The sequence below is a fragment of the Podarcis erhardii genome (assembly GCF_964252035.2).
Source record: "Podarcis erhardii genome assembly, chromosome: 6".
In the NCBI taxonomy this organism is placed as follows: domain Eukaryota; kingdom Metazoa; phylum Chordata; class Lepidosauria; order Squamata; family Lacertidae; genus Podarcis; species Podarcis erhardii.
The window spans coordinates 4,099,142-4,119,398 of NC_138510.1; the positions used below are offsets into that span (position 1 = coordinate 4,099,142).

At 49.6% G+C, this 20,257-nt stretch overlaps 1 protein-coding gene across 1 annotated transcript; it reads left to right on the top strand.

Moving 5' to 3' along the window:
- Positions 1–1,241: 1,241 nt before the first annotated feature.
- Positions 1,242–17,129, top strand: TRIB3 (tribbles pseudokinase 3). Its single transcript, XM_081868025.1, has 4 exons — positions 1,242–1,364; positions 11,108–11,398; positions 13,557–13,849; positions 15,639–17,129. The coding sequence occupies exons 2-4, from the start codon at positions 11,108–11,110 to the stop codon at positions 16,132–16,134; spliced, it is 1,080 nt and encodes a 359-aa protein (XP_081724151.1). The 5' UTR covers positions 1,242–1,364; the 3' UTR covers positions 16,135–17,129.
- The last annotated feature ends 3,128 nt before the right edge of the window (positions 17,130–20,257 follow it).

Sequence of the window (20,257 nt, forward strand, 5' to 3'; positions counted from 1 at the left end):
GCTCCAAGACTTTGGCCACCTCATGAGAAGAGAAGACTCCCTGGAAAAGACCCTGATGTTGGGAAAGATGGAGGGCACAAGGAGAAGGGGACGACAGAGGACGAGATGGTTGGACAGTGTTCTCAAAGCTACCAGCATGATTTGGACCAAACTGTGGGAGGCAGTGGAAGACAGGAGGGCCTGGCGTGCTCTGGTCCAGGGGGTCACGAAGAGTCGGACACGACTAAACGATTAAACAACAACATAGGAGGGGGGGAGTGCCCTTAAGATGCTCATCATCCTGCCTATCTCTGGAAATCTAGCTGCCTTCTAAAGGCTGCAGAGAGATACTTGCCATGTTTACCTCTGCTTGACAATAGCAATGGGAGAAGAGGCTGCTGGATCAGACCATCCGGTCCAGCATTCTGTTCTCACATTGGCCAGGCAGATGCCCTAATGGGGAACCAGCAAGCCGGATTCGAACACAAGAGCCCTGTGCCCTCCTTGGATTCCCAGTGGCTGGTGCTCAGAAGCACATACTCGCCAACCTTTCTCCGATGAAAATAGGGACATTCTATTCCATAATAATAGGAATACCCTGCTCATCTGACTGGGTTGCCCCAGCCACTCTGGGTGGCTTCCAACATATAATGATAAAACATTTTTTAAAAAAACAACAACCCATCCCTAAACGACTCAACATACAACAACAATCAATATGCGCTCATAGCCTTATTTCTCAACTCAGTCTCACTCCAACGTCAATCAAATGCTAGCATCCGGACCCGGGCTTGCAGCTGTCGCCCCTCTCTTTCCAGACTAGTCCCACGCCTTGGGGGGGCCTCGCGTGGCGCAACCCGGTTGCAAGGCGACCCCGAGGGGGCGCGCTTGCAGGCTCGGGGCGGCGCGTGTCACCCGAGCCGGGGCGGAGCCCGCCTTGCCCGGCTGCCTGGTGCAATCCGCGCCGCCTGCCGCATCAGCCGGACCGAGGCGGAGCCGCGGCTGCGGGAGTTACATCATCCCCGACGGCGCGGCCAGGAGCCGCAGCGGCCGCGCAGACAAAGGCGCTCGCCGCTCGGGGACGGCGCATTCGCTCGCTGCGCTGCGCCCTCGCCGCTGGCACCATGGAGCGCCGCTGCTGCTGTTGCTCTTAGGCGGGGAGGGACGCAGGATCCCACCCTACCCGCCGCCCCGAGGTGGGGGTCCTCTGGATTGGGTGCTCCCCCTGCCCTTGGATTCCGCCTACCCTGCAGGATCGTCGGGCAAGGAAGGGAGGAAAAGCACTCCGGAGTTGGGGGGCGAGAAGGAAAGAGAAGGACCCCCTCTCCAAAATAAAGACCCGCATACAGGGAACGCCGTCGAGGCCGCCGCCGCCGCCGCCAAAGGTACAGAAGGGTGCTAAGAAGGATGTGTGGGGTGGGTTATTGGCCCCACCTGGATTTCGGGGGGGGGGAGGGCGAGAATCGTTTAGCCCCCGGACCTGATTGCTAGGAAGGACTCTCTGGCGAACCCCTACTGTCTTTGCTGCAACAGGCTAAAAAAGGGGCTCCACTCTGGCCATTCTCAGAGGCACCCTCGGCATCCAAAGTGCCTTTCCTTCAGCGCCAAGGGGCCAAACTGTTTCCCACCAGGGGCGTTTGGGAATAGGAAGGAAGCATTCTAGGCAAAAGGACTGCGGACCCAGCAGACAGGGCATCCGGGCATAATCCAGGGGTAGAGGAGCTGTTTTGCTTGCAGAAGGACCCAGGTTCAGTGCCAATCATCTCCAGATAGGTCTCTCTACCTGAAACCCAGGAGAGCTGCTGCCAGCCAGTGTGGGTGGTGCTGAGCGAGTCAGGGGTTCTTTAGCTTTGCAGGCGGTTGGACTAGATGGCCTTTGGAGATCCCTTCCAGCTCTACGGCTCTGATTGTGTGACTGGCTGGGTATAAGGCAGCTTTGCATATTTATTCTCGGTTTGAAAACTGAGTCCAAATTGCAGCCCTTTAATTAACAGGCATAGGATTCCAGCCAGGCTGAGCCTGTTGCTTTCTGTTTCTTATGGGTTGCAACTGCAGAAAGTGAATTTGGGGGCCTGACATGTGGCCCCTGGGCTCAGCTAAGTCTTTTCCTGGAGAACAGCCTCTTGGATCCTGCAGCTGAGGAGCAGCAGCTTTCCTGGGGCTGATTAAATTTAGACATCTCCGTCAGTCAGTATCACATCACGGAGTGACTCGCAATGACTCTTCAGACTTCCTCCACAGCCAACAATTGCGGTTGCCTCGGGTGAGGCGAGGCAATTCAGAAAATGTTTGATGCAACAGGCGAGTAAGAGCCTTTAAAAAAAGCCGTGCAAATTAGGTCCACAAAAACGATTAGCCAATAAAACCTTTCTTACTAACATACCTGCCTTAGTCATAACCAGCTGTTGCGCAACTAAATGGCATTAGCTTTCCCCTCTCTGGTCGCCTGGGGTGATTCTAAACTAGTCACAGGTGACCAAGTGAGTGGCAGCCTCTTTTCAAGGAGGGTGCCCAGTGCTCAGAGGCCTGACCCAGACCACTTTTTTCCAAAGGCTTCCATGTGGAGTCTGCAGTATCTGATTTGGGTCAGACCAAATCTGTGCATGTGCAGAGTTTCTTTTTCTTTGAATGAGGTGGAGTACCTTTGTAATGAACATAGTTGTGAGTGGGGAAAACAGCTGAAGAACAGCAATGCCCACTTTCCCCCCTCCCCAAAATCTTGTTGCCATGGCAGATACTGTGACGGAGCCCATAGGATACAACTGCATGTCGGTCTGGATCAATAATCCAGGAACAGCATGGACGCCAGCAACGAAGGACAGAAGTAAAAGATGGTGCAGCGATAAACAGTGTAGCAGCTGCAAAAGCCAAAGGGCACATTGTATGTGAAGATGTGTATGGCTGTGCTGGCTTGGGCTGGTGGGATTTGTAGTGCACAACATCTGGAGGGCATCAGGTTGGGGAAGGCGGGCTTAGAGCTTCCTGCTGGCTGTTCTCTTGCTCCAAATTGCCCCCAGCTGCACCAGGATTGCAGGTGTATTTACCACTGCAAAGCCACACCTGGGAGCTTAGGTTGAAGGCAGCAGCTGACAGGGAAGGGGTTAAATACCCCTCTTCTGCTGCTTTGCCACTCAAAACTGCCCTTTGCAGAAACTGCTGTTTTCCTAGGAAGGGGGAAATTGAGGGCTGGTTTTAAACAATGATAGTTTTCCATAAGGTGACGTTTGCCCCCTGGAGATTGAGTGGGAATTGGGAAGTCACTGAGCCAAATCTCAGGAGCCACGAACTAGGAGGCCTTCAGCAAACCATTTTCTTAACAGCCTGGGTTCCCACTTGTAGAATGGAGGTGGTGACATTGGTCTACCCTACAAGACTGTTGTAAAAGTTACTGATATAATGCATGTAACACACTCTGGGCACTTAGGAAAGGCTGATGGTGGCTGACTTCCTGGTTCCAGGCTTTCCCAGTGGGGCAATTCATCTAGGTGGATGTCTGGATTTCATAGAATTGCAGCCTTGGAAGGGACCCTACGGGTCATCTAGTCCAACCCGTGGCAATGCAGAAATCTTGAACCCATGATTAGAGTTTCATGCACAACCGACTGACTTAGTGATTTCACCTACTGATTTGGAATGAAAGTTTTATTTCTTCTGTTACCTGTTGTGTTTGTAATCTTACTGTTCATCTTTATGCTGTTAACTGCCATGATAATTTTTAAAGACGGGTGGCATTTTTAATTTATTTTTTGCAAGTGAGTAAATATCAGCAAACCTTTATAACTGTACTTTTAAGGGTGTCTGTGTGTGTGTATATACTAAAGCACAGGTCTGGATCTGCGCTGAGTTCGTCATACGTGTGAAACAGAAACTAAGGGAGCGGGGGCTTTGAGCATAGACAGAGTGTTTCTTTCCTTGCTTTGTCTTGCAGAGCTCACAGCCTTTTCTCAGGAAATCCAGGTTGGGGAATGCAGAGATCATGTTGCCAAGAGGAAAGGTGTGACCTCAAGGCAAACTTGTTCTTGGGTCAGCAGAGAGGGGCGGGTGGAGGCTGGGGGACTTGCGCTCTGTTTGCATCATCCACTTATTTTCCTTGCTGATGAGAGCAAGTGAAAGAGAGATAGCTGGAGGCTCCTCCCTGCAGTCTCTCTGGAGGCACTTGGAGCCTTGAGGCTGGCACTCTCTTCTGCTTGCATACAGCTCTGGAAACCTCTTGTCCCTGTTTAGAAGGCAGTGCCTGCAGGCAGCTTGTAGGGACGAAAAGGCAGCCTCCCTTCGCCTCCTGCATTCAATTATGTTTATGCAGATGATGTCCTTTTGCAAATCCTTGCACATTGTTGTTGTTTAGTTGTTTAGTCATGTCCGACTCTTCGTGACCCCCTGGACCAGAGCTCGCCAGGCACTCCTGTCTTCCACTGCCTCCCGCAGTTTAGTCAAACTCATGCTGGTAGCTTCGAGAACACTATCTAACCATCTCGTCCTCTGTCGTCCCCTTCTCCTTGTGCTCTCCATCTTTCCCAACATCAGGGTCTTTTCCAATGAGTCTTCTCTTCTCATGAGGTGGCCAAAGTCTTGGAGCCTCAGCTTCAGGATCTGTCCTCCCAGTGAGCACTCAGGGCTGATTTCCTTCAGAATGGATCGGTTTGATCTTCTTGCAGTCCATGGGACTCTCAAGAGTCTCCTCCAGCACCAGAATTCAAAAGCATCCATTCTTCGGCAGTCAGCTTTTTTTATGGTCCAGCTCTCACTTCCATACATCACTACTGGGAAAACCATAGCTTTAACTATACGGACCTTTTACAGATAGGTAGCCGTGTTGGTCTGCCATAGTCAAAACAAAACAAATTCCTTCCAGTAGCACCTTAAAGACCAACTAAGTCAGTTCTTGGTATGAGCTTTCGTGTGCATGCTTCTGTGTATCTGAAGAAGTGTGCATGCACACGAAAGCTCATACCAAGAACTGACTTAGTTGGTCTTTAAGGTGCTACTATACGGACCTTTGTCGGCAAGGTGATGTCTCTGCTTTTCAAGATGCTGTCTAGGTTTGTCATTGCTTTTCTCCCAAGGAGCAGGCGTCTTTTAATTTCGTGACTGCTGTCACCATCTGCAGTGATCATGGAGCCCAAGAAAGTAAAATCTCTCACTGCCTCCATTTCTTCCCCTTCTGTTTGCCAGGAGGTGATGGGCCCAGTGGCCATGATCTTTGTTTTTTTGATGTTGAGCTTCAGACCATATTTTGCGCTCTCCTCTTTCACCCTCATTAAAAGGTTCTTTAATTCCTCCTCACTTTCTGCCATCAAGGTTGTGCCTGCATTCAATTATGTTTGTGCAAATGATGTCCTTTTGCAAATCCTTGCACATGTATCTTCTACCATGCCTGAGTGCCCGGAGGTGTATTGCACCTTGACCTGGGCAGAAGAGATGTTCATTTGCTTCTAACTCCTCTCTCAGGTTGATGGCTGCTCCTTTCGTTTGGCGAACGAGATCAGGGGCTGCAGCGCACCTTTTCCAGCTTCCCATGTCCTCCATTCTGCAGAGAGGCTTTGGGAACCTATGGAGTTTGCAGGTCTCTGAAGAAGAACCTGCAAGATCAGGCTGCAGGGGGCCCACCTGGTCCAGCATTTTGTTCTTACAGTGGCCAGCCAGCCCAGATGCCCATTTTGGGAACCTGCAAGCAAAATCTGAGGGCGAAAGCACTCTTCCTTCCAGCAACTGGTATTTGAACCTGGAGGTGGCATATAGCCAGCAAGAGCCCTCTCCAGGTCCTCTTTTAAAGCCACCCAGTTTGGTGTCCATCCCTGCCTCCTGTGGCAGGGAGTTCCATAGTTTAACATTGCACTGTGTGAAGAAGTATCTTACTTGTCCTGATTCTTCTAACATGAAGCCTAGTTCGATGTCTCCGCCCTAGCCCCCAAACTGCAGAGCTCCCTTTCTCCTTCCACGCCCAGCCCCCTCTCCATCAGTCCCCTTCCATCACCTTGGGCTAGCAAGGGCTACAAGTCAGTGGCAGGACACCTGCTTCGTATGTAAAGGTAAAGGGACCCCTGACCATTAGGTCCAGTCATGGACGACTCTGGGGTTGGGTTGTGGCGCTCATCTCGCTGCAAGAAGCCAAGTTACAGGGAACCAGGCAGAGGGCCTTCTCGGTAGTGGCACCCGCCCTGTGGAACGCCCTCCCAGCAGATGTCAAAGAGAAGAACAACTACCAAACTTTTAGAAGACATCTGAAGGCAGCTCTGTTTAGGGAAGCTTTTAATGTTTAATAGGTTATTGTATTTTAATATTCTGTTGGAAGCTGCCCAGAGTGGCTGGGGAAACCCAGCCAGATGGGCGGGGTATAAGTAATAAATTATTATTATTATTATTATTATTATTATTATTATTATTATTATTATTAGCCTAGGGAGCCGGCGTACAGCTTCTGGGTCATGTGGCCAGCATGACTAAGCCGCTTCTGGTGAACCAGAGTAGTGCACGGAAACGCCGTTTCCTTTCCCGCCGGAGTGGTACCTATTTAGCTACTTGCACTTCGATGTGCTTTCGAACTGCTAGGTTGGCAGGAGGGGGGACTGAGCAATGGGAGCTCACCACATCGTGGGGATTCGAACCGCCAACCTTCTGATCGGCAAGTCCTAGGCTCTGTGATTTAACCCACAGCTCCACCCATGTCCTGCTTCGTATATAGAAACTTCCAAGTTTCATCCCTGGCATCTCCACGTATGGGTGGGAGACACTCCTGTCTGGAATCCTGGAAATCAATGGAGGTGAATCCTCGGAGGAAGCAGGTTGACTCTCCCAGCTTTCGAAATTTACCAGGCGCATTCTGCACCTGGCTACCGTGAGATGTAGCGCGGGTGGCACTGTGGGTAAAACCTCAGCGCCTAGGACTTGCTGATCGCATGGTCAGCGGTTCGAATCCCCGCGGTGGGGTTTGCTCCCATTGCTCGGTCCCAGCACCTGCCAACCTAGCAGTTCGAAAGCACCTCTGGGTGCAAGTAGATAAATAGGGACTGCTTACTAGCGGGAAGGTAAACGGCGTTTCCGTGTGCTGCGCTGGCTCGCCAGATGCAGCTTGTCACGCTGGCCACGTGACCCGGAAGTGTCTGCGGACAGCGCTGGCTCCCGGCCTCTAGAGTGAGATGAGCGCACAACCCTAGAGTCTGTCAAGACTGGCCCGTACAGGCAGGGGTACCTTTACCTTTTTTTTACCGTGAGATGCCCGGGCGACAGGATGGCACCAGACGTCTCCACCCTCTGCAGATGCATGCCTGGAGATCCTTGATCTTGCCTGTTCTCACACACTAGCAACACATCCTGTAGAATCCTGTCCATGACACTTCACCTGCACAATCAGAATGAATTTCAGGTAGCAAAAAGTCATATGGAAAAATATGACTTTTGAGCTGTCTGACCCCCAAATGGCAAACAGGCTTTCCATTTTGGTGACTGTAACCCTGGTTTAAGGAGTAATAATAATACTCCTTATATATGGTCCAGTATACCTGAAGGAGCGTCTCCACCCCAATCGTTCTACCCGGACGCTGAGCTCCAGCTCTGAGGGCCTTCTGGTGGTTCCCTCCCTGCAAGAAGCAAAGTTACAGGGAACTAGGCAGAGGGCCTTCTCGGTAGTGGCGCCCTCCCTGTGGAACGCCCACCCACAAGATGTCAAAGAGAAAAACAACTACCAGACTTTGAGAAGACATCTGAAGGCAGCCCTGTTTAGGGAAGCTTTTAGTGTTTGATGTATTGCAGTATTTTAATGTTTTTTTGGAAGCTGCCCAGAGTAGCTGGGGAACCCCAGCCAGATGGGCGGGGTATAAATAATAATATATTATTATTATTATTATTATTATTATTATTATTATTATTTATTACTTATACCCGCCCATCTGGCTGGGCTTCCCCAGCCACTCTGGGTGGCTCCCAACAGGATATTAAAAACACAATAAAAGAACAAACATTAAAAACTTCCCTAAACAGGGCTGCCTTCAGATGTCTTTTAAAAATCAGATAGTTGTTTATTTCCTTGACATCTGATGGGAGGGCATTCCACAGGGCGGGCGCCACTACCGAGAAGGCCCTCTGCCTGGTTCCCTGTAGCTTTGCTTCTTGCAATGAGGGAACCTCCAGAAGGCCCTCGGCGCTGGACCTCAGTGTCCGGGCAGAACAATGGGGGTGGAGACGCTCCTTCAGGTATACTGGGCCGAGGCCGTTTAGGGCTTTAAAGGTCAGCACCAACACTTTGAATTGTGCCTGGAAACATACTGGGAGTCAATGAAGGTCTTTCAGGACTGGTGTTATATGGTCTTGGCGGCCGTTCCCAGTCCCTAGTCTAGCTGCCAACACTCTGACCACCTTGCTGTGTGTGATGATTCAATACCCACCCATCCCTGAGGCAAACACCCTCATGCCTCATTGTACATGCAAAACATTGCTCGCCCCATTGTTCTCCCAAGCCATCAGCTTCTGGCACGAGAGGCAGCAATGACAGCTCAGAAACTCTGCCCTCTGATGACTCCTGGGAGCATACAGGGTTGGGTTGGCATGGCTACCTTGGGAGGCTGGCAAATTTCCCTCTACGGTTTGTGGGTGGACTGCACCCAGCAGGGCTGTTCTTAGCTTTGCATGCCTGGTTTTCTCCCCACACATTGCACAAGTAGCCCCTGCAGAACTCATTGCCACTGGTTATTGTGACGGTTAGTCACACAGGGAGGGCTGTGTGGGTGGGTGTTCATGCGCCAGGGCCAGATTTAGGTTTGATGAGGCCCTAAGCTACTGAAGGTAATGGAGCCCTTTATATGTCCAGCTGTCCTTCGTCAACAACAAATTGTCACTGGGTCTTTTTGTGTTGGATATATGCTATACAGTGGTGCCTCGCAAGACGAAAAGAATCTGTTCTGCGAGTCTCTTCGTCTTGCGGTTTTTTTGTCTTGCGAAGTAAGCCCATTAGTGGCTTAGTGGATTAGTGCTATTAGCGGCTTAGGGGCTTAGCAGATCAGCTGATAAGCGGCTTAGCGGCTTAGCGGCTTAGAAAAGGGGGGGGGGAAACCTGCAGGAACTCGCAAGACATTTTCGTCTTGCGAAGCAAGCCCATAGGAAATTCATTTTGCGAAGCACCTCCAAAACGGAAAACCCTTTCGTCTAGCGGGTTTTCCGTCTTGCGAGGCATTTGTCTTGCGGGGCACCACTGTATGGTCATTTATGGACCTAATAGGTATCTAAAGCCATTTCCACATAACAAATAGGAGCCTACACAACACAAAACACTGTTGCTGTATGTAGGTTTTATTTTGTTTTTTAGCTCATATTTTGGAAATGTACATCCAGTTGGTTTTTTCCTTTAAATTTTTTTTGGGCCCCCACGAGAGTGGGGCCCTGAGCTATAGCTTGTTTAGCTCAGGGGTCAGCAAATTTTTTCAGCAGGGGGCCGGTCCATTGTCCCTCAGACCTTGTGGGGGGCCCGGACTATTTTTTTGGGGGGGGGGAAATGAAAGAATTCCTATGCCCCGGATCCCTGCTGAAAAAATTTGCTGACCCCTGCTTTAATGTATACTGCTGTCTTCTTCAATGCCCTTTGTGTAGTTCCAGTGCTTTACCCCCCCCAAAAAGTTTAGGGGTACTCCCATTCTGCCTGAGACTCAGGAAACACGGTGTCAGGAAATGAGGCCGCCATCGGGGGTAGCAACGGAACTGACGATTCACCATGCTAGAGAAGAAACTATTTATTTATTTTCAGTTTCTTCTCCCGTTAGATTCACAAATGTTTATAATTTATACCCCGCCCTTCCTGGTTCAGAAAACCGGGCTCAGGGCGGCTAACAACAAATTTAAAACACTTAATTGTAAAAGCAGCATAAAATACAGTATAAAAAACATGCACAACAATAAAATTCAAAAATCAATTTAGGGGGAAAATCCATCCAATAAACATTAGATGATCACCAGGGCTAGCTGGCTAAATTAGCCCTATTTGGGCCAGCGAGGAGACCAGGGGAGAATTAGCTGTGGGATCCCAGAGTGAATAATCTTCATAAAAAGGGGAGGGGGAGGGAAGGAAGGGGAATAAAAGATCAGGCTAAGTTCGAGTGGAAAGCCAGGCGGAATAGTGCTGTCTCACAGGCATTGCGGAAAGAGGTTAAACCCTGCAGGGCCCTGGTCTCCTGGGACAGAGCATTGCACCAGGTTGGAGCCATCACTGAAAAGGTCCTGGCCCTGGTGGAGGGTAGTCTGACTTCCTTAGGGCCCGGGACCTCTAAACTAGGATTATTCATGGACCTTAAGGTCCTCTGTGGGGCAGACCAGGAGAGGCGGTCCCATACAAGGGCCCTAAGCCACAAAGGGGTATGAATACCCCCAGGGAAAGAAATCACTTGGTAGTCAATGTTAAATGAGAAATAAGGGCACTGTTAAGAACCAAAGGCAGACACCCGCCAGTTCTCATGTCCACACGCTCAGTTTCTAAAGATGGCCTGTTGCTTAGTACCAGACACTGAGGACTAGTACCAGGGCTAGGAATGGATATCTGTTTATTTCATGAAATTTATATACTGCTTGGTTGAAAAAGAAACCTGAAAAAGACCCTCAAAGTGGTTTACAAAAAAGCACTGTACTGTGGTTTTTCCTTTCTTTCCCTTTCTCTTTTTTAGGTCTCTCATTTTCTCGTCTTTTCTTCTTTTTTAGACTTAAGTAGCTGCTTTCCTTAGTATATTATAAAAAGATACTTTGTGACGGGTGTGTATCTTTGTATATCTAAGAATAAGTGTCGGTAAATCGGTTAACAGAGGGGGAAAGTGGGTTACAAAAAAGATAAAAGAATAAAATTATCAATAGGAAAAATTAACATCAGTTTAAGATTTTCCAAAAATTAAAGTAGCAATAGACTAAAAACAGATTAAAAACTCGCACCAGCTTTCTAAATATCTGGGTGGGCTTGCCTAAACAAAAATGTGCCGAAAAAATTACAGGAATATCAATAGGCAGGGATTTCCAAAGTTCTGGTGCTGCCACAATAAATGATCCAAGTGCAGAATGGGTGTTATTCATTAAGGGGTCTTAGCTCCCTTGGTCATCTAGCTGTGGCCCCTTGACCCTTTTGATTTAACCCCTTGCTCTCCTAACTTTCCCCCTCCAGATGAGTCTGCTTGCACAGGAGTGCCCTCTGGTCGTTGCATCGCAGAAGAAGCAGCGGCTGGACTTTGATGATGCATCTGAGACCAGCATCCCAGAAGCCAAGCGCCCGCGTCTCAGCCTGCTGCCAAGCCCAAGCCCCTGCCTCCAACCCCTTGCCTCCAGCCCCCTTCCTGCCACAGACCGGGAGTCAAGGATATCCCAGATTGGCTCATATATCCTCTTGGAGGCCACCGAAGGCGGCCGCTGCTACAGGGCTGTGGACAGACACACGGAGTCAGAATACACCTGCAAGGTAGGAAACCTGCTGGAGAAAATGGTGTTTTTTCCTGACCTGTTAATAATAATAATTAATAATAAATTTATTGTTTATAGCCCGCCCATCTGGCTGGGCTTCCCCAGTCACTCTGGGCAGCTTCCAACAAAATATTAAAATACCGTAATACATCAAACATTAAAAGCTTCCCTAAACAGGGCTGCCTTCAGATGTCTTCTAAAAGTCAGAGAGTTGTTTATTTCCTTGACATCTGGTGGGAGGGCGTTCCACAGGGCGGGTGCCACTACCGAGAAGGCCCTCTGCCTGGTTCCCTGTAACTTGGCTTCTCACAGCGAGGGAACTGCCAGAAGGCCCTTGGCGCTGGACTTCAGTGTCCGGGCAGAACGATGGGGGTGGAGACGCTCCTTCTTCTTCTTCTTCTTCTTCTTCTTCTTCTTCTTCTTCTTCTTCTTCTTCTTCTTCTTCTTCTTCACCTCACGCAATTGCCTCAAGGCAACACGCAATAAAATCAGCAGGTGAATTTAAAACAAGATGAAAAACAATATGCAATGGGCACTCATGGAAAAACACTTATCTATCCCGCAGGGAGAACTATTGGGGGGAAAAGGTCTGTGATTGTTTCCAGAAAGTGTAAATAGGGACCTGTTGTATCTATACATTTCTGAGCACAGTTCAAAGTTTTGGTGCCGACCTTCAAAGCCCTAAACGGCCTTGGTCCAGTATACCCGAAGGAGCGTCTCCATCCCCATTGTTCAGCCCGGACACATCCTGCCATTTTCAAAATTGCCTCTTTGAGCAAGGCTGTGTGTGTCGGGGAGGGGGATTTTTGTTAATCCTTAGTTGAAAAAGGAAGATTCCTGTGGCGCTTTAAAGGCAAACAACTTTATAACGGTGCATAATAGTCATTTGTGGACTAGAGTCTATGAATGATTATGCCAACCTTTGCCCAGCAAGTGCCCTCTATATGTTTTGGATGCACACTGACTGCGGATAATAGGGCACTGGCTTGGCGAAGCTGCCTTATGCCATGGTAAATTTGTGTGTCTTTTATGAAGTGCCACAATATTATTTTTCCCAACGATGCCATTTTTGGCAGAGCTGCTAGCGGCTGAGCAATGCTGACACCTGCTGGCTGAACATGGAATGTCATGCCCACTTTGAGTTGGCCATTGTTTCTGAAATACTGTACTCCCTTTCCTCCAACTCCCAACCCACCAAGTTTACTTTTTTAGTATGAAAAGAGTTGAGGATTATGTGCTTTTGGAGGAGGCTGTGTTTATGTTCTGTTTGGAAGGAGGGAAGCCCAGCTCCCCTAGAAGCTCCTTTGCCTTAAGCTCACCAAAGACTTCAATTTTTCAACATCGATTTTATTTTCTGTGGCACATCTTTTTCTCTGGATACGTGGTTTGGGGATTAGTGAACCATGGACAAAATGGCAACAACTCTATTGGTGCAGAACGAAAGGGGGGTCAAATAAAGAAAGGACACACACACACACTTTTCTCTAAAGAGTTTCTATTAAACGGAGAATTATTATTTTTCTCCAGTTTGGGCCCAGCAAGATATACTGTACAGAGAAAAAAATGCAAGATTTTCTGTCGCTGGACAATAAAATAGCTGTTTCTTATTTAATAAAGGCGGTGATTACAAAGTAATGCCAATCGCAGGGCAATGCCATCCATGTCTAATTGAAAGTAAAGCCATAATTCACACTGTCATGTGTGCAATATGCAATACAGAAGAGTAGAAGCAACAAAAAGTATGCATTTAAAAACTTCAAAAAGCCAAGAAATGCTGATGGGTTAAAAAGCGAAAATTAACAATGGAAAGGAGTGTCTAAACAATAATGACATCTGAAAGAAGGGAACGGATTTTATGCATTAGCATTTTTTTTGGTGGAGAGAAAAACAGAAAAACACACTTAACAAGGCTATCCATGTCTACTCTGAAGTAAGTCCCAGTGTGTTCAAGGGGCTCTACTCCTAGGTAGAAGTGAATGATAGCTTTACTTCCAAGCAGAGATGGATAGGATTGCGCTGTTAAGAGTGCCCATGGATTTGTCTTTTAAAGCCACCACTGCCTACTGTGGCAGTGAGTTCCACAGGTTAACTGCGCTCTGATTTTGCGCTTGTTCTGCTCGTTTGCTTCCTTGTAACAATTTGCTCCTTCTTTTTAGGTCTATCCAGCCAGGAGCTACCCAGAGGCGCTGGCCCCTTACGCCGCCCTTCCAGCGCATCCCAACATCGCCCCTGTGGCGGATGTGATTGTCGGGGACCAGAACATTTATGTCTTCTTCCAGCCCGGGAGGGACGACATGCATAACTATGTGCGGCGGTGCAAGCGTCTTCCCGAGCCCGAGGCTGCTGTCCTCTTCCATCAGATGGCCGAAGCGGTCGCCCACTGCCACCAGCACGGCGTGGTCCTCCGGGACCTCAAACTGCGAAAATTCGTGTTTGCTGACCGAGAAAGGTGAGGAGATGAGAAGGGGCATCTGTTGACACTTTCCTGCTGACTTGATCAGCTACACTGGACATTATGCACGTCACGAGCGCATCAGAGGCGCATTTAACTTGTGCGATTTCAACCATAGGCTGGCTGGTGGAAACTGCCGTGAGCAAGCCAGCAGGAAATCACACCGAGAAAGCTGTTTCTTGTTTAATAAAGGCGGCGATTACAAAGTAAAACCAATCGCACGGCAATCCCAGACATGTCTAGTTGAAAGTAAAGCCATAATTCACGTCTACCTGGGAGCTGTGCCCCTTGAACACAATGGAACTTACTTCTGACTAGACATGGCTAGGATTGTGTTGTTCAGAATATTCATCTGTGGCCCACCCTCCAACTGAATCAGGATATTTCTGGAGTCAATGCTTTATTAGCAAAACAAGATCTGCACAGGAGAGTCAGGCCTAATAAGCACAGCAACTCAGGTCTTGCCGCCATGTATCGGTTGCCGAGACTAAAGGTTCCCACCTCCCCAAAGATTACGTCGCCTCCGCTCCAGGTTGTTTTCCAAGCAATCAGAGACTGTGCCTGTATATCCTTCCGCTCCTTTGCTCCTCTCACTTCATGCCTCTCCTGGTTCTGGGAGACAGCTTGTTGCAGCAGGAAGGGGAGAAACCTGTGCCTCTTCACCAGCCAGACTCCTTTCTGCCTCTTGTCTCCCTCATCCCACCCTCCTGCTTCCACTTCTGCCTCTGATTCTGGACTGCTCTCTGCCACAGACTCTCCTCGCTCATTAAGTCCTGTTGTCTCTTCGGCTTTCGACATTTCCTCTTCCCTGTCTTCTCCCTCTGACCACTCATCATCGCCCCTCCCAGGCTCTGAGGCTTCCTCCCGTGGGGGTTTTTCCAGGCAGTTCCTCCCACCGTTCCTCTGCATCCACCCAGTCCAGGACAGCAAGTTAACTCCAAGCTAGGCAGAGAGCTTAAAAGCTCTTTTTGCAACAGGTCTGCTTAGGGTTCCCTGGTGCGTAAATAGCTTTTAAGCTCTCTCTAGGCTCTGAGAGTGCTCCAAATGCCCTTCCTTCCTTCCTTCATTCATTCCTTTCTCCAACCCATTAGCTGCAGGGTGGTTCCAAGGATTTGGGTACAAGAAATTACCCCGTACACGTAGGACCCTTGGAACTGAACTCCTGCATAAGTAAGATGCAATCGTACTGTTCAGTACTCAGGTTTATGGCTGATTGACTGATCCAAATTAAGTGTCCAGAGTTGTTTTTTAAAATGTTTGTTCCATACCTGCCTATTTTCCTCCTAAAATGTTTTTGGAGTCTTGTGTTTCTTCCCCAACAGAATCATTCAAATAATTCAGGGGGCGGGGAGGAGAACCCAGATTCTGTAAAAAACCAAGAAAAGGGGGGATCCATCTGTTACACAACCAAACTGCAGATCTGCTCCCAGTCTTGACTGATCCATCCCTATTGCAGAATTCACCTTTCCCAGTTACAAAATTAGGGGTGCTTTTCCATTGTACAGTCACACCTCGAGTTGAAGTAGCTTCGGGATGAATATTTTCAGGGTTCTGGGTTTTGCCACTCGCGCATGCGCAGACGCTCAAAACGACGTCGTGCACAGAAGCGGCAAAACGCCACTCACACAGGTGCAGATGCGCAGTCGCGTCTTACGTTCGCTTCAGGATGCGAGCGGGGCTCCGGAATGGATCCCGTTCGCAACCCGAGGCACCACTATATTCCATTGTATTCTGCCTTTGAGTGATCTCTGGCTCCTGGCTAACTCTCCCTTGGATTTCTGCCCAGATCCAAACTGCTGCTGGAGAATCTGGAGGACTCGTGTTTGCTGAAAGGTCCCGACGACTCCTTGGAGGACAAGCACGGCTGCCCGGCCTACGTGGGTCCCGAGATCCTCAGCTCCAAGGCGTCCTACTCTGGCAAGGCTGCTGACATCTGGAGCCTGGGCGTGGTGCTCTTTACCCTCCTCGTGGGGTGCTACCCCTTCCAAGACACCAAGCCCCTCTCGCTCTTTGGCAAGATCCGCCGTGGGCGCTTTGCCGTCCCCGAAGACCTCTCGCCCAAAGCCCGCTGCCTCATCCGCTGCCTCCTGCGAAAGGACCCATCTGAGAGGCTGACGGCCAGCGGAATCCTGTTGCATCCGTGGCTGGCTCCTGGCAGCACCCCCGAGGGCTCGTGGAGCAGCCCCTCCAGAGATCAGGGGCTGGAGCAGGTGGTCCCAGACGTGGGGGGCTTGAGGGAGGTCAAGGCCAAAGAAGAAGAGGAGGGAGGCCTGTACAGCTGAGCCGCCAAGGAGAATGTGATGGACGAAAAAGCAACAGGGTGACTCTTGTCTTGACCTGACTAGCCATGGACCATGGGAGGGAGACCCCCCTCTCAGCCTTCAGTTCCCTCACTAGGATCGTGCCCCAGAAAGAAGTGTCTTCATTTGCCAGCAAACTGGGAGGACGGGTGCTTTGACATCCAGGTCAGGGACGATGGCAGGGCGTCAGCGCCTCCCTCGCAGTGCACGCTTCGTGGCACGCTCCTCGTTCGCATGTGCCAAAGGACCGTTCCGGAACTCTTGGTCCCCACCAGCAAAACTCTCCTGCGTTGAGAAAGGGGTGCTTCTCAGCAGCCCTGCGGGACTCCGAAACTAAGGACTGGAGCTCCGAGCCGCTGTTCTCGCAGAATGACTTGTTCGCAAAAGAGGTTCAGGTTGCAAAAGGATGAATTGATTGCAAGATCAAGGACTGGGGATTTGTGACTGTTTGCCTCGGTCAAAGCGCTGGACTGGCTTTTTGTTTTGAACAGAAAGCGGCTGTAAAGACTCTCTCTTGCTGCAGTCTGGTTGCCATTTTCGGGAGAAGTTGTTCCCTGTTCCGCAGTGCCGAATGAAAGTCTGCTTTGCCTGGGGAGGCCCAGATGCCTTGTGAGGGAGCAGGGCAGGGTGCTAGCCTTGGAGGGAAGGGGCTGGGGCCAGCAGCTGTGTGCAGTCTCCCCCCCCCCTTTTGACAACTCCTAGAAAACCTGTGGCCTTAAACAACTACACACACACCCCGCCCAGTTTTCACCACAGTGCCTCCAATTTCTGCCCTTAAAATGAGGTTCCCGGTGGGCCTCGTGGGCCTTAACTTTTTCTCTACTTGAATTTATCTCAGTTCTTGACAGTTTTCGGGGGTGCCTGGGTCGTGCTACCAGCCCCCAGCCTGAGACCTTCCCCATGGTGCCTTTCCTACTTGCCTCCCCAGGGCTGAAGAAGAAACTTGGGCTGGATCTTAAAAGCCTTGTAAAATCAAACACATGCCTCCGTCTCGCTTTCTTTGTGGGGTGCTACCCCTTCTGGGGTGCCCTGAATATTGCTGCACATCTCTAACCTCCATTTTTAAAAAATCAGAACTTCATTCCCTCCCCAGTATTCCACGAAGCAGTCCATTGCTGGTCGTTTGAACCACAGGGAGGAGGAGGAGGGTTGCCAACGCTCAGAGTGCGGTCCCTTTGCAGGGGTCTACAGGCTTCTCTTGCCAACATTTGTGGGGGCTGGGACCCCATCACACCCCTATTGTCTTTGGCCTTCTTCGGGGCAACCATGCTTGAGTGCCTGCATAGATTTCGCTCTCTCTATTTTTTTCTTTTTCTAAATTTTCTAAATATTTTTTTTATTAAGTTTTAAAAATAACAACAAACAAGAAAAAGAAAAAGAAATACACAAAAATACAAAGTTATAGTTTCTTGGGGGTTGGTTGGTGAGGCCACACTGCAAGAGGGAATGTTTCTGACAAAAACAGGCAAAATGTATAGGCATATGGTGGACGCTCGGATTGCGAACATGATCCGTGCGGAATGCACGTTCGCAACCCGCAGAGGTGCATCTATGCACGCGCGGGTTGCGATTCGGTGCTTCTGCACATGCGCAAAGCGTGATTTAGCACATGCGCGACCGCCGAAACCCGGAAGTAACCCGTTCCAGTACTTCCGGGTTTCGGCAGTCCGTAACCCGAAAAAACGCAACCTGAAGCATCTGTATATCTCGAGGTATGACTGTATATCTCAGGTTCTACAAATCCTCAAGACACACCGACCCCATTTGTTGACGGCTTTCTTTTAACAGTCACGGCTTTGCCCAAAGAACCCTGGAAGCGGCAGATTCTCTTTGCAGAGCTGCAGTTCTCAGGATTATTGAGGAGTTGCCATGCCAGTGTGGGACAAGAGTATGATTTGGAGGCTGAGAAAGGTGGTGAAGGGAATCAATAGTGGGCAAACGGCTCCCCTTGCCCCTTGCAGACCCACATGTCCCCATTGAAAAGCAACTGCCGCCAGCCTACCCTGTTCTGGAGCAGGATTTGGTGGGGTGGGGGGTGGTCAGACCTAAAGATTCTGCTGCCTTAGCAAGTGCAGTTTCCAAACAGAAACCCCGCAGCCTTGGAGCTAGGGAGGGTGGCAGGGATCTCTGCACATGGGCAGGAGACTGTCTCCACCCTTCTCTTGAGCTGTTCCAAACAGCCTTAGCACAGCCTTCTCCAAAAACCTGGCACCCTCTCAACATTTTGGGCTCCCGTCGGTGCTGGCTGTGGCTGATGGGAGCTGGAACCCAAACACTGGGAAGGTGCGAGGTGAGAAAGGGCTGGAGTTAGCCCCACATGCCAGAGGGCCTGGAACGCTCACCGGAGCAGGCACAAATGTGGTGGGCTGTTTCGCCTGGAGTCAGAAGGGCTGTTGAGCAGGATCCTGACACATACTTCAGGTTCTCTCTCCTCTGCCCCATGCCAGCTCTGCCCTCCCAAGTTGGCGGTGGGAAAACAGGGTGCTGCATTCCCACCCCCCATGATGGAAAGCTAGCTTTTAATCTCTCGGTCTCCCTGGGACTTGAAAGGTCAGGTGTCCCTTAGGACATGGTTGCAGAACTGGTTTTAAGAGACATTCCTTCTCCTCTGGGAATTGCCCCTCCTGGAAGGGGGCTGGGCACCTCTCACAAGGCTCTCAGCACATCAGAAGAGCCTGCTGGATAGGAACACAGGAAGCCGTCTTACATTGAGTGAGACCATTGGCCCATCCAGCTCCATACTGCGTACACTGGCTGGCAGCAGCTCTGAAAGGTTTGAGGCAGCAGTCCCTCATAACCCCAGCGGGAGTGAATATGGGACCTTCTGGATGCAAACTGGGCCAGTGACCCATCTTAAACTCGCAACTTAAAGTGGCCAAGCGAATTTTTTGTTGTTTAGTCATTTATTCGTGTCCGACTCTTCGTGACCCCCTGGACCAGAGCACGCCAGGCACTCCTGTCTTCCACTGCCTCCCGCAGTTTGGTCAAACTCATGCTGGTAGCTTCAGGAACACTGTCCAACCATCTCGTCCTCTGTCGTCCCCTTCTCCTTGTGCCCTCCATGTTTCCCAACATCAGGGTCTTTTCCAGGGAGTCTTCTCTTCTCATGAGGTGGCCAAAGTCTTGGAGCCTCAGCTTCAGGATCTGTCCTTCCAGTGAGCACTCAGGGCTGATTTCCTTCAGAATGGAGAGGTTTTGGGAAACCTGCAAGCGTGAGCTGATCACAACCGCAACCTCCCAGCATCCTTTGGGAGGGAGCTTTGACGGTTGAGCTGCTGCAAAAACGGGCGCACGGTTCTGCCCTCGGGGTGACTTTTTGTTTACGCAGGGAGGACGTGTTGGAACCGGCACGGGCAGATGCCTCGGGCGAAAAAAGCCCAGCTTCTGATCAGCAAACCTTGGATATAAAGGTGAAACTGGGGGAGCTGGAACCCTGCTGGTGCTTTCAGGGGAGAGCAAAACGGGTCAGTGATTTGGCTCCTTTGGAAATAATTCTCTCTGGTTCACATGCCGCCAAAGATGCTCCAGTTCTGGTTTAGTCCTCCCTGCCTCTGCCTCTTCCTTCCCCCCCCCCAGCCGCCCACTCATCCCTGCCTTGGTGCAAATGTAGCTTTCATACCTGACCAAATAATGACACTACCGTTGGGAGAGGCCTTCTGTGTTGTTGTTTTTTTTAACAGAGTGAATTTGCCTATTTTTCTGTCTCTCGGAAATTAAAAGATGTATTGATTTGCTGTCGAGAGTATCATTGCAGTTTTTTTAAAAATAATATTTATTTTAATTTTATATAGTAAAACAAATATTAACATCAAACAGAACATCAGAGAAATACAATAAAGAACAACATAAAAGAACAATATAAAAACGTATAACAGAAAAAATAAAAAAGAACAAAGATTAAGGAAAAATTGGTTTTTTGATTCTTATCTTTATAATCCTCTTTCCTGACTTCCTCACATCTCCCTTTCCTGAGTTCCCTTTTACTCAGTCAAATTTAGCAGCTCCTTACCCTTTTTCAAATCTTAGTCAATATTATACATTCCAACCTGTTATGTCTTCTAATTTCCCTTTCTTTTAAGATACATTCTTACATATTCTTTGTAAT